The following is a 24,469-nucleotide window of genomic DNA, read 5'->3' on the forward strand; positions in this document are numbered from 1 at the left end:
GGACCTGACTTACACATGGATAAACAATGGAGGGATATATCCTTTAAGAAAGGTAGATACCAATTTCAAAATAGATCTGATAAAGGTAGAACAGGTCGGTGGAGTTACAGGAAAATAGGTAGAGGTAAACCTTTTCTCTTCAACCCCGGTCGGCATCATCTTCTAAATGATGCCAGCATAGTGGGAGGTAGGTTGTCAGGGTTTGCTCCTCAATGGAGAGAAATAACACAAAATCAGTGGGTTATTCAGATTCTTAAAAAAAATAGTAGAATGTTCTTTAATCCACACAAATTTATATTTACAGACCTTTCCTCACTGCAAAACAAGCTGTTGGAGAAAGTGCAGGATCTTATTACTCTAGACGCAGTCAAACAGATGCCTCCAGAGGAATATTTAGTGGGTCACTATTCATTCCTTTTTATGGTGAAAAAAAACTAATGAGGATAAACATTAATTATTTAAAAAGTTCATATCTTACAGGCGATTCAAGATGGACTCCATAAGGCCAGCTATACCACTGATTTCAAGGAATGCAAAGATGATTACAATAGAACTGAAGGACAGGCAATTAAGTTATTGGGACCTCATCGTGTATCCCAGCCACATTGCGGTGTTTGGCCGAATACCGCATGTGCTCGAGCGCCATGCTCGAGTCGCCTCCCCGCACGTTTGTTGGCTGCTATGCAGCTAATAAATGTGCAGGTAAGTACTGCCAATCACTGTAATGCCGTAGCCATGTTGGTTACTGGCATTACAGTGATTGGCTCCCCGGAACGCGTCATCGGGTGCTATAAGGCACCCGATGACATGTGGTTCAGCCAGTCTTAGTCAGAGAGAGCTGTGCTATAGAAGGGACAGATAGTGTAGGGAATTGAATTTCAAGTTTTGGTGAGGCAGGGTTGGTGTTAGAGACCCAAAAGTCCTTTTAAGGACTATTGTTGTGTCTGGCAGCAATATATATTTTTAGTACAACCTGCGCTAAATTGCGTGCGATTAGAGACCCAAAAGTCCTTTTAAAGACTATTGTTGTATCTGGCAGCAATATATATTTTTAGCGCAACCTGCGCTAAATAGCTCGCAATTGTTTGGCCGCTGCAGACAGCGACATTATCTGCACTACATCTCCTGTGTATCGTGTGCGCAGCCTAAAAATATCTGTGACATCCAGTGTACTTTTTCCGTAGACAGTGTCCCCTGCGGACATTTACATTACCTGCGCTACATCTCCTGTATAACGTTTGAGCATCCTAAAAATATCTGTGACATTCAGTGTACTTTTTCCCTATACGCTGCGGACAGTGACATTACCTGCTCTACATCTCCTGTATAACATGTGCGCATCCTAAAAATATCTGTGACATCCAGTGTACTTTTTCAGTAGACGCTGCAGACAGCAACATTTTCTGTGCTACATCTCCTGTTTAACGTGTGCGCATACAAAAAATATCTGTGACATCCATTGTACTTTTTACATAGATGGTGTCCGCTGCGGACAGTTACATTACCTGCGCTACATCTCCTGTATAACGTTTGCACATCCTAAATATCAGTGACATTCAGTCTAATTTTTTTGCTGCTGCTGCTGACAGCGACATTACCTGCACTACATCTCCTGTATAACGTTTGCGCATCATAAATATCAGTGACATTCCGTGTAATTTTTTATTAGCCGCTGGTGACAGCGACATTACCTTCTCTACATCTCCTGTATAATGTTTGCGCATCCTAAATATCAGTGACATTCAGTCTTTTTTCACTGCTGGTGGCAGCGACATTACCTGCGCCACATGTCCTGTATAAGGTTTGCGCATCCTAAATATCAGTGACATTCAGTCAAATTTTTCCGTGCTGGTGACAGCGACATTACCTGCGCTACATCTCCTGTATAACGTTTGCGCATCATAAATATCAGTGATATTCCCTGTAATATTTTATTAGCCATTGGTAACAGCGACATTACCTGCGCTGCATCTCCTGTATAACGTTTGCACATCATAAATATCAGTGACATTCAGTAAAAAAAATTCACCGCTGGTGACAGCGACATTACCTGCGCTACATTTCCTGTATAACGTTTGTGCATCATAAATATCAGTGACATTCAGTCTAATTTTTCCGCTGCTGGTAACAGCGACATTACCTGCGCTACATTTCCTGTATAACATTTGTGCATCCTAAATATCCGTGACATTCAGTAAAATTTTTCCGCTGCTGGGGACAGCGACATTACCTGCGCTACATGTCCTGTATAACGTTTGATCATCCTAAATATCAGTGACATTCAGTCTAATTTTTCCGCTGCTGGTGACAGCGACATTACCTGCGCTACATCTCCTGTATAACGTTTGCGCATCATAAATATCAGTGATATTCCCTGTAAGTTTTTATTAGCCACTGGTAACAGCGACATTTCCTGCGCTACATTTCCTGTATAACGTTTGCACATCATAAATATCAGTGACATTCAGTTAAATTTTTTTACCGCTGGTGACAGCGACATTACCTGCACTACATCTCCTGTATAACGTTTGTGCATCATAAATATCAGTGACATTCAGTGAATTTTTTATCTTCTGGTGGCAGCGACATTACCTGCGCTACATCTCCTGCATAACGTTTGCGCATCCCAAATAGCTGTGACATTCCCTGTAATTTTTTATGAGCTGCTGGTGACAGCGACATTACCTGCGCTACATTTCCTGTATAACGTTTGCGCATCATAAATATCAGTTACATTCAGTTTAATTTATTTGCGCTTACAAGACCTGGCTACTGTACGTGTGACATACTTGCAAGCATATATACCATTTAATATGCAGAAGGCAAGCAGTAAGGGACGAGGAAGTGGCCGTGCTGCTGATGGTGCACGCAGAGGCTGTGGGGTGAAACTGTGCCTGCTGCCAGAGCACAAGAAACACACTCATCCACGATAGCTAGCTTCATGTCCCAGTTTGCAGGGTGGCGCAGGACACCACTCTCGAAGTCAGACCAGTGCGACAAGGTAGTCGGTTGGAATGCAGCAGATAATGCTTCCAGTCAGTTAAGCACCACCCTGTCTTCCACCAAGTCCAGTCTCAGTAGCCAAGAGTCTGGTCAACAGAATCCTCACCCTGATCCTCCTTCATCCCACCATGGAGAGTCTTGGCAAACAAGTGATCCCACACTTGGATATTCCGAGGAGCTCTTTTCAGCACCATTCCTTGATTTGGGCCTCTCGCCAAGCCCACTTGAAGAGGGACATGAGGAGATTGTGTGCACTGATGCCTAAACTCTTAAGCATCCACAGTCACAAGAAGATGACAGTGGGGAATGGCAATTAGTGTTTCACTAGGTGAATGATGATGATGAGACACAGTTGCCAATAAGTCAATGGCAATTTGTGTCTCAAGAGGTTGATGATGATGATGAGACACAGTTGTCAATAAGTGAGGTTGTTGTTAGGTCAACAAGTCAGGAGGATGACCAGAGTGAGGAAGTGGAGACGATGAAATCACTGACCCAACCTGGGAAGGTTGCAAGCCGAGCGAGGACAGCAGTACAGAGGGAGAGGAATCTGCAGCACCGCAACAGGCTGGAAGAGGCAGTGGGGTGGCAAAAGGGAGAAGGCGGGCAACACCAGACAGGCCCACAACTGTTCCCTAGAGCACCCCCTTGCGGCAATCTCCCTTGCCAAGGGCTAGGTGTTCCGCAGTCTGGCGCTTTTTTGAGGAAAGTGCGGACGATAAAAAAATTGTCATTTGCAACCTGTGCCATACCAAAATGAGCAGGGGCGTGAACACTAGCAACCTCACCATCACCAGCATGATCCGCCACATGGCATCAAAGCATCGTAATAGGTGGGCTGAACGCCTGAGTCCACAATCAGTGTCTGCGGGTCACACCACTGCCTCCTCTTCCCCTGTGTTATGTGCTGGCCAATCCACTGTCCAAGACGCAGGCCCGGATGCCTTTCGCCCTGCACCTGGACCTTCGCAAGCACTATCACCTAGCTCATCCACTTCTGTGTCCCAGCGCAGCATACAGATGTCCATACCCCAGGCCTTTGAACGAAAGCACAAATACCCAGACACCCACCGACAGGCCATAGCACTAAATGTGCACCTTTCCAAATTGCTGGCCCTGGAAATGTTGCCTTTTAGGCATGTGGACACTGAGGCTTTCCGCAGCCTGATGGCGGTGGCGGTCCCTCGTTACTCAGTCCCCAGCCGCCACTATTTTTCCCGGTGTGCCGTCCCCGCCTTACACCACCATGTGTCCCGTAACATCACCCGTGCCCTGACCAACGCAGTTATTGGGAAGGTCTACTTAACGACTGACACATGGACAAGTGCTTATGGCCAGGGATTCTACATTTCCCTGACGGCACACTGGGTGAACTTTGTGGAGGCCGAGTCTTACCCTGGAATGGCACAGGTTCTACCGACGACAAGGATTGCGGGCCCTACTTCCATCAGGATTTCACCACCTACATTAGTGGCTGCAACCCCCCCTTCTCCTCCATCTCCTCCTCCACTTCAACCTCCAAATTATCCGCGTGCAGTACCAGTCAGCCATCAGTCAGTCGCTGGAAGCAGTGTAGCACTGCAGTGGGGAAGCAGCAACAGGCCGTGCTTAAACTAATATGTTTAGGTGACAAACAGCACACCGCCGCAGAGCTGTGGCAGGGGATAAGGGACGAGACTGAGCTGTGGCTCTCGCCACTCAACCTACAACCAGGCATGGTTGTGTCTGATAATGTCCGTAACTTGGTGGCGGCTTTGGAGCTTGGCAAGCTCACACACATACCATGCTTAGCCCACGTGTTCAGCGGTTTCTCAAAACCTACCCCAATTTGACTGAGCTACTGGTGAAGGTGAGCCGCGTGTGTGCCCATTTCCGAAAATCATCTACAGCTGCCGCAGGTCTGGCAACGCTGCAGCAGCGCTTGCAATTGCCAGCTCACGACGTCAGCACGCCCTGGAACTCCACGTTACATATATTTGCTATATATATTGAAACGCTCGCTGCTCATAATAAAGGAGGACGCTTTGCATGTGGAAGAGATGGAAATGGGGGAAGACAGTACACAGGGTGATAGCCAGACCAACCTCCGTTCATCTTCTCAGCGCAAATTGGATGATGAGGAGGAGCAGGATACGGTTGCCTCTGCTACAGAGGGTAGTACCCACAGCAGGTTTATTCCATTTGTTCAGCATGCATGGGCTGAAGAGGAGGAAGAGGATGAGGAGATTGAAAGTAATCGTCCTGATGAGGACAGCAAAGTCTTGTCTGTTGGGACTGGCACACATGGCTGACTTTATGTTATGCTGCCTTTCCCGTGACCCTTGCGTTATACGCATTTTGGCCAACACCAATTATTGGTTGTTCACCCTTCTCGACCCCTGCTACAAATAAAACTTTTCATCTCTCATTCCTGTGGTGGAGAGGACTAGCAAAATGGTGCAATACCAGAAGGTCCTTGTGGAAAAATTGCTCCAAAAATTTCCAGCTGACAACGCTGGCAGCAGAGTACTTAGTTTCTTGGGCAACTGAGGAGGGGAGACATGGGGAACACACAGCAGTTCCAACAGAGGCAAGGCAACACTCTCCAAGGCCTGGGACAGTTTCATGGCTGCCCTCGCTCCTAATGTTTTAGAGGGTCAGCTCAGCAGCAGGCCTTCAACCATAATTTTTTCGATGGTCAGCTCAGCAGCAGGCCCTCAACCATAATTTTTTCGATGGTCAGCTCAACAGCAGGCACTCGCCCCTAATGTTTTAGAGAGTCAGCTCAGCAGCAGGCCCTCGCCTATAATGTTTTAGATGGTCAGATCAGCAGCAGGCCCTCGCCCATAATTTTTTCCATGGTCAGATCAGCAGCAGGCACTCGCACCTAATGTTTTAGAGAGTCAGCTCAGCAGCAGACTCTCAACCATAATTTTTTCCATTGTCAGATCAGCAGCAGGCCCTCGCCCCTAATGTTTTAGAGAGTCAGCTCACCAGCAAACCCTCAACCATAATTTTTTCGATGGTCAGCTCAGCAGCAGGCTCTCACCTCTGATGTTTTAGATGGTCAGCTCAGCAGCAGACACTCACCCCTAATTTTTTAGATGGTCAGATCAGCAGCAGGCCCTCGACCCTAATGTTTTAGAGGGTCACCAGCAGGCCCTTGCTCCTAATGTTTTTGAGGGTCACCAGCAGGCCATCAATCATAATTTTTCGAGGGTGTGTATGATGCCCACTTTTATGTGTAATAAAGGGTGTATTGGAGTGCCGGTTCCTTGTAATTTTTGGCAGTCCCACTACCTAAACAATTGTACCACAATGTGAATGAGGCCCTCCTTTATGTGATATACAGGTTGTATCAGAGTGCCTCTTCCTTGTAATTTTTGGCAGCACTTGCACTTTATATATAAGTAAATATATAGGAAAAAATGTTTCCTAACAATTTTTCATCTAAAACCGATTTTATCTTCGGTTTTGTGCGTATTTATTGTCAGTCTGTAAAATTGGCGTACTACTCAGATAACATCGTTCCCAGCAGTGAACTGGGAGTCCAAGATGCATCCAGACATCCCCCCTATGCTGTTCCCGAACCATTTCAGTGGTGTTTCCATCAATTTCTGACCTTTTAATGTGAACCAGACACCCTCCACTCTTCAGAGCAAGGGGTGCCTGGTTTAATGCTCGGGTTCTCCCATTGACTTCCATTGTGCTCGGGTGCTCGGTAGAGCACCCGAGCATCCCCAGGTGTTCTACTCGAGCACCTGAGCACTTTGGTGCTCGATCAACACTAGTCCCTTCACCTATCTATGCAGCTGACTCCATATTTGGATAAAGCTTAGGAGTCCCTGCTCTCTGGTTTACTCCATATATGGAGTCAGCACTATGATGATATATAAAGGGGTAATTCCAGTTTTTATTTATTTTTATTTATTGCTTATATAATAGGAAAACATACAACTGTCTAATATACATGTATTTAAAATTCTGCATACATACCTTTCTTATATCAGGCAGTTGACCCCTATAAGAAGAAGAATGGTACAGTCCATGTATCAGTTCTATGTAATGCATCCATGGCCTAACTGAAACATGACATCAGTCATGTGACACTCTTTACACCCTGACATTCAGTAAGCAGCAGTGTTGGGTCAGCACACAGGACACATTCATGTCATAAGTAAACAGGACTAGTGGTGGAATCAGGATTTTTATTGTGGTTATTACAGTAACTACATCATTATGTGCCTGTCTATAGTGATTTGTTAAATGGCTGCCCCTCGCTAAGTGATATCGTCGTGTTATCACAAACAGGACACACAGAAACCTGCTTCTACATAGACACTGACTGACATGAGGTGCTCCTGCAGGTAGTAATACCGCACATGTTCTGCTCCTCAGTACACTACAATTCAGCCCGGTCACATGATACTTGTGAGGGTCACATGACGGTTCACATGGTTAGTCCTATCTAGCTCTCCTATACATACATTTTACAGGACTAAAATGGACTGTACCTTCTCTATTTCTTTAGGGAGAAGCAAATGCATGGATATTAAAAGGTCTGCGAGCAAAATTTTAAATAGAAATAAATTAGAAAATTGTTACACACTCTATTTTCTACATAAATAAATGTAAGAATTAAAACCGGCATACCTCTTTGACTTTTATTCTATCTCTACTTTTAAATTGTCACTACCAAGTCAGTATAGGTGTGTTTTTTAAGAGGATATGCCAAAAAAATAAAATAAAATCAATGGCACAAAATTAAAGAGGGCCTTTCACCGACTATTACACTGTGAACTAACTATACAGACATGTAGAGCGGCGCCCGGGGATCTCCCTGCACTTACTATTATCCCCGGACGCCGCTCCGTTCTCCTGCTATGCCCTCCGGTATCTCTGCTCACTAAGTTATAGTAGGCGGAGATTCCAGTCACTAAGTTATGGTAGGCGGAGTCTGCCCTTGTTCTGCTCTAGCGCTGGCCAATCGCAGCGCAGAGCTCACAGCCTGGGAGGTTATTTTCTCCCAGGCTGTGAGCTCTGCAATGCGATTGGCCAGCGCTACAGAAGAACAAGGGCAGACTCCGCCTACCATAACTTAGTGAGCGGAGATACCGGAGGGCATAGCAGGAGAACGGTGCGGCGCCCAGGGATAATAGTAAGTGCAGGGAGATCCCCGGGCGCCGCTGTATATGTCTGTATAGTTAGTTCATAGTGTAATAATCGGTGAAAGGTCCTCTTTAAAACGCTAAACCTGCCTATGCCGTTATGCATTTATGTTCAGGAGCGCAGACCCCGCACATATAGTGTGTTGCTCCTAGTTACCTCCATGTGCAGCAGCAACTGGTGGGAGGAAGAGCACACACAACTATATGTACCACCATAATCAAGGTTGCCTATTAGATAGGTGGGGCAAAAGTGCACCCTGATGAGCATTGATACTCTTTCCACACCCTGTACAAAAAACGCAGAGGTGTCCCCCTTGTGAACGGATCCAAAATGGAATGTCGCTGCCGATACGTTGCGGGTCAAAAAATGGGGGACATCACTTAAATGTTTTCATATTCTTATTTTAAATTGATTTGTTGTGCATCCCACATATTGTAACCCGCATAGTCCGCATGTAATCACGTACACCACATACTCTGTATTGCAATTTATGTATTGCCGCACCTCATGTGAACTGTGGTTAAATGTCGGGACCACACTTTTATTAACTGACATGTGTTGGCAGCATATACACCTTTTGCTTCCACACTTATAACTTCCCTTGGTTCTCAACCATATGGGGGGACATGGAGTGTCGTCCAGATATAAGCTAGGGCTTACTCTTTGTCCGACCATCAGTGCCCTCCTCGCTATACATCTGACAACCGCTGCAGCCACGTCCCTCCAGCTATCATCAAATGTAATAACCGGGAGGTGCTTCCGTATAATATTGCAGACTTGGGGGTACTCTTTACTATGGCCTGTCACAAAGGTGGCCGGCTCCAGTTTTTCACATTTTCTATATTCGTGAATTTTATTCTTTTTTTCAGTTTTTACTTTTAGTTTTCACCTTTTTAGAAAACAAAAGAGACTCCCTATCTTTTCGTATAGCAAATATTTTTGCTTCAAGAATATTTGCAAATGAATATCCTCTGGTCTGCAACCTAGCTGTAATATCAGAAGCTTCTCTGAAAAAAAGATCGAAGGTGGAGCAATTTTGTTGCGCCCTCAGCATCTTCCATTTGGGAATGTTCTTGGTGACATGTGGGGGGTGGCAGGATGACGCATGGAGTATAGTATTCCCTGCTGTTTCTTTACGATGGGTGCGAATATCCACCTTTTCACCCACCGAATCAACATATAAATGTAGATTCAGAAATACAATCTCAGAAGGATCATTAACCATGGACAACGTAATAGAGGGAAAACAATTATTCAGATATTCTATGAATGGAATCAGATTCTCCACGTCATCTCGCCACACCCACATGTCATCAATAGAGATGTCGCGAACATAAAATTTTCCGTTCGCAAGCGGCGATCGGGCGAACCGGGCGAACTGCCATAGACTTCAATAGGCAGGCGAATTTTAAAACCCACAGGGACTCTTTCTGGCCACAATTGTGATGGAAAAGTTGTTTCAAGGGGACTAACACCTGGACTGTGGAATGCCAGAGGGGGATCCATGGCAAAACTCCCATGGAAAATTACGTAGTTGACGCAGAGTGTGGTAAGTTGAATTCGCAATGCGATTAATATAACCTGTATTTGTGGTCAAGGCTACGGCCGAGCTCGTGCCTGAACGTGCCGAACCTGACAGAGGAAAACCACCATGCCTACCTGATATGGCTGGAGATGTGCCCTTAGCCATGCCGCGGGTAAGCCTAAAAGGGGGCATACCCTGATGAGTATGAATAGAAAAGGGGAGGGTGGGTGGGGCACCAGAAACGCACGCAAATGGGGAGAGGGCATGCCTCCTTTTAAGGGCGCCTACGCCCCTCCCACAAATGCAGGCTGACATGTCAGCCTTAACCTACTTGTGGTCAAGGCTACGGCCGAGCTCGTGCCTGAACGTGCCGAACCTGACAGAGGAAAACCACCATGCCTACCTGATATGGCTGGAGATGTGCCCTTAGCCATGCCGCAGGTAAGCCTAAAAGGGGGCAAAAAGACAAACAGGTAGGGAGGAAAAACCTTTATTGGGCAGTGAACCGATTTACAAAACCAACTTGTGGAAAGCCTGGGATATCTCGACCTGCGGGTTAGGTATGTATCGTGTGAAGCAAGAGGAGCGCCAGCGACCCATTTTCCGGATGATGTGGCTGGGGACGTTGTGTTTTGATGCTGCGGATGCGGCACCAATGCGGAATGAGTGCCCTGAAATGGTCTTGGGGTCGAGACCCCAACCCATGGCCAGAGTGCGGACGTGTGAAATGAATTGCGAAGCGGTGAGGGCTGTGGCCTGAAACGGGAGCAATGGTTGGTCAGGGGCGGAGTCCCCCAGAGCCGACAGCAGACTCTTGAGTACCTGGACCGGGCACCATGTGTTGGCGGAAGGGAAGAAATCCACCTCCACTGGTGGACCTACCTGCGAGGTTTTGGAAGTAAGGAGGTGCAGGGAGAAATGGTCGTGGTGCCAGACTAGTTGACCCCTGGTGAGACCCTTGGACCTAGCTGAAGTGCGGGTGACTTCGCCGGGTCTTAAGAACCCGTAGAAACTAAGGTACATGGCGGCCTTGATGACTATGCTGGGAAGGAGCCCAAAAGGAAGACTATCTAGGGAGGTTGAAAGTTTCCTAAATAGTTCCCCCGATACGGGCTGCCTGCTTGGGGTGGCTGTGATATTATTTTTCTGAACCCCCCTAAGGGTTGCCCTGACTGCTTGGGATAGAAAGACCGACCTGCTTTCGGGGTCTTCCAACATGAAAAAATGTTGGACTCCGGCCAAATACACTTTGATGGTGCTGAAGGACAGCTTGAGATCGAAATGACAGAAGGCTATGAAAGCTGTGATGTACGTGGTTTTGTTGGTGTCTCGACTTGGGTGTAGGCCCCTGAACTTGTTGAAGGTGTTCCAGGCGGTCCTGTAATTCCTGGCGGTGTTGTGAGACAAAGACTTCTGCATCAATGTTTTTGCTGCATTAATAAAAAGGTTTAATCCAACACTAGCAATTGGTACATCGGAGGAGGAAGCCCCACACGGTCTGCCGCTGGCATGACCTGGAAGAAAGTTTCATAATTAAAACGAGATAGGGCATCTGCGGCCACATTGTGAACCCCCTGGATGTGCTTGCATGTTACGTGGAAATTGTGCACCAGCGAGAGCCAGACCAGCCTGCGGACAAATGACATGATCTGGGGCGACTGAGACCTGCCCCTGGTGATGATGTCCACCACTGTTTGGTTATCAGTGATGAACGCCACCGAAGAGTTGGCCCACTGGCCGCCCCAGACCTGGGCAGCCGCCACCACTGGATAGAACTCCAGCAAAGGGGATGACTGCAAGGCGTCTCTGGCTGTTGATACCTCGGGTGGCCAAGGGCCCGCGAACCATTGGTTCCCACAGATCGCCGCGAACCCCCCGGAGGCGGCGGCGTCTGAGAAAATCAAGGTGGACTCTGGCCCTAGCCGAGGAACGAACAACGAGACACCGTTCCAAGAGGCCAGGAAGTTCTCCCACATGGACAAGTCGGCCATGGCTTGTGCGTCTAAGGTGACGAGACTGTCCTGCTCTGGGGCTGAGGGGAGCAATTGGAGAAGCCTGGACATGAAGGCCCTGCCCTGGGGCATGACTTTGGTGGCAAAGTTGAGCATGCCTAAAAGGGACTGCAACTCGACCTTGGTGCAGGTCCTGCAGCCCGCCGCGGTTGAAATGGCTGACTTGATCTTTGCCAATTTCTCGGCTGGAAGCCTGGCCTCCATCTTCCCTGTATCTAGCGTTATACCTAGGAAGGTGATTACCGTGGCGGGTCCTTCGGTTTTTGCAGCTGCCACCGGAACATTAAGTCGGCCGAACATGTGCAGCAGAGCCTGGAGTTTGCAAGGCTGGCGGTCTGGGCTCTCAATGATGAGAAAATCATCCAAGTAGTGGATGGTCATAGGGCAACCACAGTGGTTGACCAGGATCCAATGCAATGCCTGCGCGAACTGGTCGAACAGCCAGGGACTGCTCTTGGACCCGAACGTCAGGCGATTGGCAAAGAAGTACTGATCTTGCCACTTGATACCGTAGAACCCCCAGAGCCGTGGATGAATGGGCAGCAGCTTGAAGGCGTCGGCGATATCTGCCTTTGCCAACCACGCCCCCCGACCTACCTGGAGGATCAGCTGTATGGCTTCGTCTATGGTGGCGTAGCTCATGGAGAACTCCTCAGAAGGCACTAAGGAGTTGAGACTGGGTACACTGGAGCCATGAGGCGCCGACAAGTCATAGATTAACCGTGCTTTATTTGTGAACTGCTTGGTCACAATACCGATAGGGTTGATCCTCCAGAGGTCGAATGGAATGAAGGGGAAGGGGCCGATGAGAAACCCCTTCTCCAACTCTGAATTGATCAGAGTCCCCACCGGCTCAGGGTCCCTGCTCGCTGACAGTAGATTGGGCCCTTCCCAGGAAGTTTGTGGGAGAGCTACTAGCCCCGTGTGGAACCCTGTGGTGAACCCGGAGACCAGGAACTGCACCCAATGCGGCCTATGGTGCTCGCGCAAAAGGGACTCTAACAAGACCACGTTGACCCCGCTTAGTCAGGATGGCCTTGTTCTTTGAGGACACGCTGTCTGCGGGTGAGCCCTGAAACAGCCTGTGCAGACGTGGAGAGCCCTGCACTTGTTGTAATAACAAGCCTCCTGATTAAAATTATTACAAACCTGGCTGTTGCCCAGAAAAACTATTGGCCGACCTAATTTATCCGTGGTGGCGCCAGGACGTGGGAGGGGCCCGGAGCTACTACGGAGGGATCTGCCCTGGGATGTGGAGGGACCTGAGTTGGGGCACCAGTCCGACGAGTGAGTAATGGACTGGCATGACGTACATGCCGGTGCCCTGAGGCACGCGAAATGTCGGCAAAAGAGTTCCATGTCCATTACCGCCCAGTTCGTAAGGTGCTGGAATTGGACCAGCGAGGCGGCGGCTTTAGCTGAGAACGAACGATGGTAATCGTAGAAAGCCTGCCCACCGTACTTGTGGCCCAACTCCGTGACCCTGTATAAGTAAGTGTCCAACTCTTCCCGCCTCTCAGGGTGGACGGAGCAGATGACATCTCTGTATAAGCTAAACGCCAGGACAAACTCCATGGGGGTTAGCTTCCTGTTGAGGCGGGGGTCCCTCGCTTTGAGGACGATGGACATATCGCCGCAAGCAATGGTCTTGCTCTCCACTGTGTCATGGGTTGCTATCAAAATAGACGCCAGGTTGACGTCCTTGCCCTCTAAAATGTCCTTCTTGATGTTGCTGGGGATGAAATGGGCCGGAGCTACCTCGGGTGCGCAAAGAACTCTACCTGGGGGAACCAACCCTGCCACGGGGGCCACCGGCAGTGGAGAGGCGACCCGCTCGGATGACAGTCCCTGGTGAGACTCCACTGCCTGGAGTCTGGACTGCACGTCCGAGACTGAGGAGGCGATAGTGTTCATCATAGCGTGCAGTTGTGTCAGAGACACTTGCATAGTGGACATGGAGACTTGCTCCAAGTCCTGGGCTGCTGGCTCCGCTGTGAGTAGCCTGAAAAGTTCGGCTTTCCGGGCGGAAGCGGGGTGTTGGATCCCTCTTCTATTAAGCTCCGCAATTAACTTGGCGATCGTCCAACTCCTCAGTGATGAGGAGCAGGGCCGTTCGGATGCGGGTGTCTCCGGGACGGACAGAGCTTCCTCGAAATTGGAAATCTGCGACATTTCGTGGCTGTGAGGTGATAAACAAAAATTAACATCTGAGCTGGAGACCCCAAGTGACAGAACGACGACACCCGAGCCGTGAATGGTGATGAAGAGCGAACTTGGGGCGGGCGAGTGCCTAGAGCTATGAAGGGGGGACTACTGTGGAAGACCTTACCAACCTGAAAGTGAAAACAAGACGTAAGCGCTACGAGGACGTGGCCATTGACAGAGGAGTAAACACATGGAAAAACACCAAACCTGGGGTCGTACCGTAGAAAATAATATCGATCGAACCTGAAAAACAATGATAGCGACAAAAAATAGTGATTAACCGCATGAACCTGACCTGTAACCGGTAATGGACAACGTAAAACCGTCAGCGTGACGGGGAATAAAAACATGGGGGAAACGTACGCCTGACGACGTGATAGGCAACAGACGGGGTACAGTAGATACGTAAGCCTGAAGCGTAACAGGCAACAATTGGAAAAACGTAAGCCTGAATCGTGACAGGCAGCAGGACATGTAAAGAAACGTGAACCGGAGAGGAACCGGCAAGAGAAAAAAGGAAAAACGTAAGCCCGCCGACGTGGCGGGCAACAGACATGAAATAACGGGAAATGTGAGCCAGGAAAGTGACTGACGCTAGACAGAGAAAAACGTAAGCCTGGAACGTAACAGGCAGCAGACATGTTATGACAGAAACGTGAGCCAGAAACGTAACTGGCGACAGAAAGAACCCAACAAGTGAGCCTGCAAACGGAAAACAGACAGCAAACATGAGAATAAGCCCCTTTTTTTTTTTTTTCCTGACCCCGGCTCTGACGAACTGAACTTCAGCCTGAACCGCGACCGGGAAACAGTATGGTGTGAGAGAAAAACGTAAGCCCGTAGCGCCAAGGCAATGAGATGACAAGAAATACGTAACCTTTACATAAAATAGGACCCAAACATGGTGGAGCATGTTGTGCCATGGAATCCAGAAGTAATTACCGAGCAATGTTCGTAGATGCGGCAGAGCGGAAAGGCGGTGTTCGCAGCGGGTGGAATTCGTAGAGAACTTTTTGGCAGACGATGGATGACAAGCACGGCAGAGTAACCAGAGTCTGCAACAATAATCAGTAGCGTAAGGGGGGCGGGGGGGGGGTGGCCCCTGATGCCATGGTACGACCCTGGACCAGGGAAAAGCGTGACCCTGCGACTGAAGAGACTGTTTGTGGGAGCTGAGGTGCAAGGTAGCGGGACCGCTGCCGTGGGGTGTGGAGGGTTGACTGGCCTGTAGTTTTGGCCAGACAGAGGGGGGGCCGTGGGAGCCAGCGGAGGGCCAGCCCCTGGCAAGCAGCTGTGCTGTGTGTGAGCCGGCGAGGGCCTATGATGGGGTTTATGGAGTCGAACCAGTGTGTATAACAACCTTTTTTTTTTTTTTTTTTTTTTATAACTTTATTGCTTGGCGAACAGCAGCCGGCGCCGGCCGGTGGCTGCGTGTGAAAGAAGCGGTGCCCCTGGGTCTCGACGGACCTGCCCGTGGGGAGAGCGCCAGGACCAGCCAGACGAGGGGGTTTGAGCTGCTGTGGCGGCCGGAGCCAGGACGGGAACCCGACGCCTACGCCCCTCCCACAAATGCAGGCTGACATGTCAGCCTTAACCTACTAATCGCATTGCGATTACAACTTAGATCTGAGTTCCTAATGGTTGTATTGCTAGAATTGACGAATATAACGAATATAGCACTATATTCTCAATCTTCGTTATATTCTAGCAATACAACCATTAGGAACCCAGCTCTAAGTTGATTTCGCAATGCGATCAATATAACCTGTATTAATCGCATTGCGATTACAATTTAGATCTGAGTTCCTGATGGTTGTATTGCTAGAATTGACGAATATAACGAATATAGCACTATATTCTCAATCTTTGTTATATTCTAGTAATACAACCATTAGGAACCCAGCTCTAAGTTGAATTCGCAATGCGATTAATATAACCTGTATTAGGGCTCTTTCACACCTGCGTTATTGTCTTCCGGCATAGAGTTCCGTCGTCGGGGCTCTATGCCGGAAGAATCCTGATCAGGATTATCCTAATGCATTCTGAATGGAGAGAAATCCGTTCAGGATGCATCAGGATGTCTTCAGTTCCGGAACGGAACGTTTGTTGGCCGGAGAAAATACCGCAGCATGCTGCGCTTTTTGCTCCGGCCAAAAATCCGGAACACTTGCCGCAAGGCCGGATCCGGAATTAATGCCCATTGGAAGGCATTGATCCGGATCCGGCCTTAAGCTAAACGTCGTTTCGGCGCATTGCCGGAGCCGACATTTAGCTTTTTCAGAGTGGTTACCATGGCTGCCGGGACGCTAAAGTCCTGACAGCCATGGTAAAGTGTAGCGGGGAGCGGGGGAGCAGCATACTTACCGTCCGTGCGGCTCCCCGGGCGCTCCAGAGTGACGTCAGGGCGCCCCAAGCGCATGGATCACGTGATCGCATGGATCACGTCATCCATGCGCATGGGGCGCTCTGACGTCATTCTGGAGCGCCCCGGGAGCCGCACGGACTGTAAGTATACCGCTCCCCCGCTCCCCGCTCCTACTATGGCAACCAGGACTTTAATAGCGTCCTGGGTGCCATAGTAACACTGAAAACATTTGGAAGACGGTTCCGTCTTCAAATGCTTTCAGTACACTTGCGTTTTTCCGGATCCGGCAGGCACCTCCGGCAACGGACAAAGAACCCAATAGTTCGGGACATCTCTAGTCATCAATAAAACGTTCATACCATTTGATGGAAGTCAGATAAGGGTTAGTATCTAAAAATAAGTATTGGTTCTCCCACCAAGACATAAACACGTTTGCAATAGATGGTGAAAATTTTGCACCCATGGAAACTTCAGATCGTTGTAAATAATATATACCATTGAACATAAAAAATGATGTCTTAGTAAAAAAATCTACACAAATGCATAAGCAATCTTGGAGTTCCATGGTGTAGTTGCTGAATCTTCCTAAAAACCATTTCAGGGCTGTAATGGCCAGACAATGCGGAATATTCGTATACAAAGAGGCGATATCAGCTGTTACTCAAAAAATTATTTCTGCCATTTAAACTAATGGAAGTTTTGAAGGACTGTGCATGTGTCCCTGAGATAACCTGGAATCAGGGGTACAAGAGGTTGCAAAAGGGAATCAGTCCACTCCGAGAGATAAGTGCATAAGGAGGGTTTTCCTCCTCCGTTTAGACCTATTGTTGCAGGAATTGAGTCATACTCCGAGAAATTCTCGGAGTGGACTGATTGCCTTTTGCAACCTCTTGTACCCCTGATTCCAGGTTTGTTTTGTACATGTGTTGATGAAGGGCGAGAGATGATGTAGCCCAAAACGCGTCACAGAATATGTTGTCTGCCATTGATGTCTGATTTTATGGAAGCTAAATAAAAGAAATGTTGGAAGCTGGAACCCTTTTTTGATTTTTGGACTATTTTTCTATTGTATTTTCGATGGCCTGCAATTGTGATATCTTACGAAACAAGAGCAAATAACAAAGACACATAATTAAATTGTAAGGTTTTGTTGGTTGATCTTGTTTTTATGTTTGGATTCTGGGTTTACTGGCCCTTTAAGTAGACATAGTTCAAAAAGGACAATCCAGTATTTATACTATAAATTTCCATGGACTTCCATGAGGACATACTCACACTGATAGCTCTCATACAGTCCTCAATGCTGGATTTTTTCACACATATCAGTAGAATTTCCTTGACAGGGCACGAGTTCACCAGATCATTGCACTTTTCTTCTTCAGCATCTGATGTCACACACCAGCGTACATTTCTTGCTTGGGGTGCTGCATAGCTCATCCCTATGATTAGGATCAATCAAGAAAAGAATATAATATTCTAAAAGAAAACTATATTGTCTAATATATCCAGGACTGACTAAGGCTACTTTCACATCAGCGTTTTTCCTTGAACTGAACGGAACGGAGTGCACCAAAATACATTCCGTTCCATTTCGTTGCATTCCCATAATGCACACAAAAGCGCAGCGTTTTTGTGTGCGTCATGGGATACGGAGCAAGACGGATCAAGCACAATGTAAGTCAATGGTGCCGGATCCGTTTTTTCAGACATGAATGAAAACTGCTCCCATTGACTTACAATGGATTTAGGGCCGGATACATCTTGTTCATTTGGGAAATAATACATAGTTACATAGTTGTTAAGGTTGGAAAAAGACAAAAGTCCATCAAGTCCAACCTATAATCCTTGTATATATCAATCCACGGAACAAATCCCTGGATCAATGTCTATCTTCCTTTTAAAAAGGGGTTGGTTCAAAGGTAAAGAGTGTGTAGAACATGATTTCTATACATTGTTATAAGCCTCAATGTTATTTTGAATTAAAAAGTCATCTAAACCTTTTTTGAAGCCATCTACTGTATTTGCTGTGACCAGCTCCTGCAGCAGACTATTCCAGAGAGTCACAGCCCTTACAGTAAAGAATGCTTGCCACCTCTTATGACCAAAACTTTTCTCCAGGTGTAGGAAGTGGCCCCTTGTTATTTGAGGGGGTTTAACACAGAATAGCTTCCCTTGATATTTTTTGTATGGTCTATTTATATATTTGTACAGGTTAATCATGTCCCCCTTAGACGTCTTTTTTCAAGACTAAACAAATTCAGTTTGTTTAATCTTTGCTCATAGTTAAAGAGAACCTTTCACTAGAATAAAACATCTAAACTAACTATACAGACATGTAGAGCGGCCCCAGGGATCTCCCTGCACTTACTGTTATACCTGGGCGCCGCTCCGTTCGCCCGGTATAGCCTCCGGTATCTTCATAGTTAGGTTCCACCCAGGGGAACCTGCCGGCGTCTCCTTCTCCCATGCTGTAGCACTGGCCAATCGCAGCGCTCAGCTCATAGCCTGAGAGAAAAAAAAGCCTCTCAGGCTATGAGCTGAGCGCTGCGATTGGCCAGTGCTACAGCATGGGAGAATGAGACGCTGGCAGGTTCCCCTGGGTGGAGTCTAACTATGAAGATACCGGAGGCTATACCGGGAGAACGGAGCGGCGCCCAGGTTTAACAGTAAGTGCAGGGAGATCCCTGGGTGCCGCTCTACATGTCTGTATAGTTAGTTTAGATGTTTTATTCTAGTGAAAGGTCCTCTTTAAGATCTTCCAGGCTTTTTATGAGTTTAGTTGCTCTCCTGCGCACTTTCTCTAACTCCAGGGAATCCTTTTTACCGACTGGTGCCCAGAACTCCCCGTATTCCTGGTGAGACCGTACCATTGCTTTGTCTAGTGGCAATACTACATCCCTATCCCGCGAGTCCATACCTCTCTTTATTAGTGTTGATCACGAATATTCAAATTGCGAATTTTTATCGCGAATATAGGTACTTCGAAAATTCACAAATATTTAGAATATAGTGATATATATTCGTAATTTCGAATATTCGAGATTTTTTTTAAATCAGTACACATGATCCCTCCCTGCTTCTAGCTTGTGGGCCAATGAGAAGGCTGCAGTATCTTTGACTTTAGGAGTAGTGTTGATTGTGAATTTTCATAATGCGAATTTTTATTGAAAATATTTCAATTGCCGAGTAAAAACATGATTCCTCCCTGCTTCTTGCTGGTGGGCCAATGACTCATTGGCCCACAAGTAAGTAGCAGAGAGGAATCATGACTTTAGATGGGAAAAATGAAGAATATTCTAAAAAACTAATATATAGCACTATATCTAATATATTAGTTTTTTTGAATATTCGTAATATTCTAAAACCAGACTATATAGCAATATAGTGAATATTCGAAAAGCAATTTAGCTAATATAGTGCTATAATCATTTTTTTTTTAATAGTTGAATTTTTTTTCCAATCTGATCTTCAGATGAGAAAAAAATTACAACTATTAAAAAAAAAGATTATAGCACTATATTAGCTAAATATCTACATTAGTTTTTTTTACAATATTTGCTATATTGCTATATATTCTTGTTTTAGACTATTACGAATATTCAAAAAAACTAATATATTCAATATAGTGCAATGACTCATTGGCCCACAAGCAAGAAGCAGGGAGGAATCATGATTTTTCTCGGCAATTGAAAAATTCGCAATAAAAATTCACATTACAAAAATTCGCATATTTCACGATCATTACCTTGCCGATTTTTCGACTGAAAAGTTTTGTGAATATTCAACGAATATTCTACAAAATATTAGCGAAATATTGCAAATTCGAATATGACCCCTACCGCTCATCACTACTCTTTATACAAGACAAAATTCCATTGGTCTTAGAGGCAGTTGACTGGCATTGCATGCTGTTATTTAGTCTGTGATCTACTAATACACACAGATCCTTCTCAGCCAGTGACTCTCCCAGTTTTACTCCCCCTAGACATATGCTGCATGCTGATTATTAGCCCCCAAGTGCATAACTTTACATTTATCTATATTACAATCCATATTGTATTACAATACAATCCGTTGTGAACGCATGCAGATGGTTGTATTATATACCGGATACATTTTTGCTGATCCCCTAACAGATCCAGCGAAAATTCAGATGTGAAAGTAGCCTGATAGTGTCAAGAGTTCTGCTTTTTTTTTTTTTTGCTAAAAAAATTGTCTAAATGGTAAATGCCCATGGACCAAAAATTGATGATACGTATACAGTACATGGCCTTTCATATTTGTGGCTGGAGGATTTGAATTGTTGCATAAGTAATAGTGTAGTGACAGTCCCTGCAACAACTGCTGATTGATTATGAGGAGTCCCGCTGCTGGGATCCAGTTGCTGGTGGCACTAATGTTACTAAAATTGGAGAAATTCTTCTCCACAAAAATAACATTTTAAATATGCAATTTAAAGATTTCCATATTTCATCATGAATTAACTGGCGCCATTGTATAAACATGTAGTAAAGGATGTCTGTGCTTACCCAACAGGCAGAGACATAGTAAGACTTGGAAAGCAGGAGTCATCCTCACTTCTTTCTGGGCACTAGATGAAGAGTGCTTCATGCAATGTAGCTGCTTGTCTTTTCTCATTTCATGTTTCCTATTTATAAGAGGAGGGGGTGGCTGAGTGAGCAGATCTGTATTATTTGTAGAACAATTATTTCAGTATGACCTGTTCACCTTCTCCTCACTGTTGTTGTTAGACTGTTAGATTTTGGCACACAGACATATTTATTCTTTTATGTGACATTAACATTAGGTCTGCCAATTTGGAACTGGCGGCTATGTACCGAACTACATGTGGTATATAGATTTCAGCTACAATAACATGGGAACATACCACTCAGAATTATCAGATCTGAATTTTTAGAGAAACGTGCTGTCACTTTACAAACTTTATATTATTTAATATATGTCATATGTTAAAAGAGTAGGGGTGGACACTGTGGAGGGAGAACCTTATAGCAAAGTGAAGAGGCCATCTTTTATCATCTTTGCCCTCATTTATGCCTGATCCTTAGCCTGCATGAACACCCCCTCACACTGCTCATTGAACCCTTTCTGCATCTTGTGCATCATAGAAGGCCATCTAGCCTCCAGTAAATTCATTACATCAAGCACTCTGCAGATATGAGCCTGAAATCAGGCATCAGCTGATTTGTGCCCCAATCTGTGCCCCCTATCTGTGCCCCCTGATGTGTCCTGCCATGCTCCTTCTGTGCTGGCCGTGCCCCTTCTGTCCCTGCCGTGCCCCTTCTGTCCCTGCCGTGCCCCTTCTGTCCCTGCCGTGCCCCTTCTGTCCCAGTTGTGCCACTTCTGTTCTGGCTGTGCCCCCTCCATGCTGGCCGTGACCCCTCCTTTCCGGCCCTGCTCCCATTTGTGCTCCCTGCCCCTGATGCGGTCCCCCTGCTGTATTTGATGGTGGCAGCATCCGCCATCAGCAGCAAGTGTCAGCTGTATGCTGACACTCTGCTGCAACCCCTTAGATGCCGCAGTCAGTGGCATCCAAGGGGTTTACAGAGGGAGGGGGCTCCCTCTCTTAACCATCGGGCTGTTGCGCTGCGATGGCAGCGGCCCAATTTTTGATATGGCAACCAGACGCCTTGCAAAGGCGCCCAGTGTTGCCATCTATCAGTGTAAAACTGCAAGAGCATTGCAAAGTATAGTACAGCCATCAGCCCCACTGGATCTTTTTGATAAAAAAAAGTGTGAAAAAAAAAAGTTAAAAAAAAATAAATAAATAAAAATGTAACTTAAAAATAAAATAAATTGCTTTTTCCTCTATCCGCTCATTTATAAGAGATTAAAAAATGAAGAAAGAAGAAAATCCCTTAAAATAAAAAAATAAAAAATATGGCTCTCAGAATATGGAGACACTAAAACATAATTTTTTTGTTTCAAATTTGCTATTATTTTGTTAAAGTGAAATAAATTTATGGTTCAATCATTTTTTATTATGCAAACAAAATGAATAGAGTAGTCAGCAAGTTCACATTAATCCAAATATAGGTGAAGTAATCTTATTCCAAAAGAACAAGCATAATGCACGAGAAATACACTGTTGTTCAATTTACCAACTGTATAAAATCGGGGTACAAATACACAAAGACAGAGGCGAGGGGGGACAGTAAAGTGAAATAAATTTAAAAAAGTATACATATTAGGTATCACTGCGTCCATAACAACCAGCTCTATAAATATATCACATGATCCACCCTTTCCGATAAACACCATAAAAAAAAATAGTACATTTGTGGCCTGCGCTGCATTTTTTACAGTTCAATAAAACCGTTAAATACTGCTGTTATATTGTTGTTTGAAAAAAAAACACCCTTCTTGTGCTAGATAGTACATTTGCGGCCTGCGCTGCATTTCTGACAGTCCAATAAAGATGTTAAATACTGCTGTTACATTGTCGGTTGAAAAAAACTCACTTATTGTGCTAGATAGTACATTTGCGGCCTGCTCTGCATTTCTGACAGTCCAATAAAACCGTTAAATACTGCTGTTACATTGTTGGTAGAAAAAAGCACACTTTTTGTGCTAGATAGTACATTTGCAGCCTGTGCTGCATTTCTGACAGTCCAATAAAACCATTAAATACTGCTGTTATATTGTTGTTTGAAAAAAACACCCTTTTTGTGCTAGATAGTACATTTGCGGCCTGCGCTGCATTTCTGACAGTCCAATAAAACCAGTCAATACTGCTGTTACATTGTTGGTTGACAAATTAAATTTTTTTGTGACCGTGAAGTCATTGTATAAAATTTGCCTGTTGTGTGACCTCAAGACATTTTTTCTCTTTATGACACCGGCACAGCCTTACTGTCAGTGAACTTAATTGTTGACTATTGGCGGTTACATTGTCGCCTGACATAAACCATCTGTTAGTTTGGTGGGTGAACGCAAATAATGAGGAGAGCGTCAAAAAAGTAACGTGGCCCTGGTCGAGGTGCTGCTGTTGTTGGTGGAGCTCCTGTTGCAGGGAGAGGACGTGGTTGATCTGTGCCAGGTACACGCACAAGTGAAACACATTCCTCAGGTGCGAGTAGGCGACAGAACCTTCAGCGTTATTTGGTAGGGCCGAATGCGGCTCTACGAATGGTGAGGTCAGAACAAGTACAGGCGATAGTAGATTGGGTGGCTGACAGTGCCTCCAGTTCCTTTGGATTGTCTCCCACCCAGTCCCTTGCTGAAAGATCAGAGATGTCACCTGCAGCCCATGGCCATCAGTCTTTCACCTTACCCCATTGCAAATCAGCCAAGCAGTCTGAGCCCCAAGTCATGCAGCAGTCTCTTCTGCTTTTTGATGACTCTGCTAGCAGGGTTTCCCAGGGCCATCCACATAGCCCTGCCCCATAAGTGGAAGAGATTGAGTGCACCGATGCCCAGAAACTTATGTTTCAGGATTAGTACATGGGAGGACCACCACAGCACATCTTGGATGATGACAAAACACAGGTGCCAACTGCTGTGGCTTTCTGCAGTGTGCAGACCGACAAGGAGGGCAGGGGTGAAGACTGACTGCCTACTGCACCAAGGGACCGAGCACACCAAAGCAAGCTCCAAGGAGTTCCCTGGCCTGGCAGTTCTTCAGACAATGTGCTGACAACAAGACACGAGTGGTTTGCACGCTGTGGAATCAGAGCCTGAAGCGAGGCACAAATGTTTTAAACCTGAGCACAACCTGCATGACCAGGCATCTCAGTGCAAAGCACGAGCTGCAGTGGAGTAGACACCTCAAAAACCAAGAAAGGTCTCTGGCTCCTCCTGCTTTCTGCTGCAGTCTCTGCCTCTTCATCCCCCTCTGGAATGACAGTGGCACCTGCCACCCCCCAAACAGAGGATGTGCCAGCAACGCTACCACCACCTCGGTCACCAAGCATCTCCACAATTTCCCATGGAAGAGTTCAGCTGTCTATCTCCCAAACACTGGAGCGAAAGAGGAAATACCCCCCTACCCACCCGCGATCCCTGGCCCTACCGCCTCCTCATCCGGTCAGCGTAACACCTTCACCACCAACTTCAGCACAGCCAGGGGTAAACGACAGCAGGCAGTTTTAAAACGTATCTGTTTGGGGGACAAACCCCACACCGCGCAGGAGCTGTGGATGGGCATGGAACAACAGACCGATGAGTGGTTGGTGCCAGTGAGCCTCAAGC

At 46.4% G+C, this 24,469-nt stretch overlaps 1 protein-coding gene across 39 annotated transcripts in view; it reads right to left on the reverse strand.

The window, feature by feature from the left end:
• LOC120997603 (saxiphilin-like) overlaps positions 1-20,877 on the reverse strand; it is a 390,951-nt gene extending 370,074 nt beyond the window's left edge. For all 39 annotated transcript variants that reach the window (XM_040427730.1, XM_040427728.1, XM_040427745.1 and 36 more), the window contains exons 1-2: positions 20,788-20,877; positions 17,534-17,697 (exon numbers count right to left, since the gene is read on the reverse strand). In XM_040427730.1, coding sequence (XP_040283664.1) covers positions 17,534-17,697; positions 20,788-20,869 — 246 coding nt within the window. In that variant the 5' untranslated portion in view covers positions 20,870-20,877. The remainder of the gene's footprint in view (positions 1-17,533; positions 17,698-20,787) is intronic.
• Between the last annotated feature and the right edge of the window lie 3,592 nt (positions 20,878-24,469).

This window comes from Bufo bufo, chromosome 4, assembly GCF_905171765.1.
Source record: "Bufo bufo chromosome 4, aBufBuf1.1, whole genome shotgun sequence".
NCBI lineage: Eukaryota > Metazoa > Chordata > Amphibia > Anura > Bufonidae > Bufo > Bufo bufo.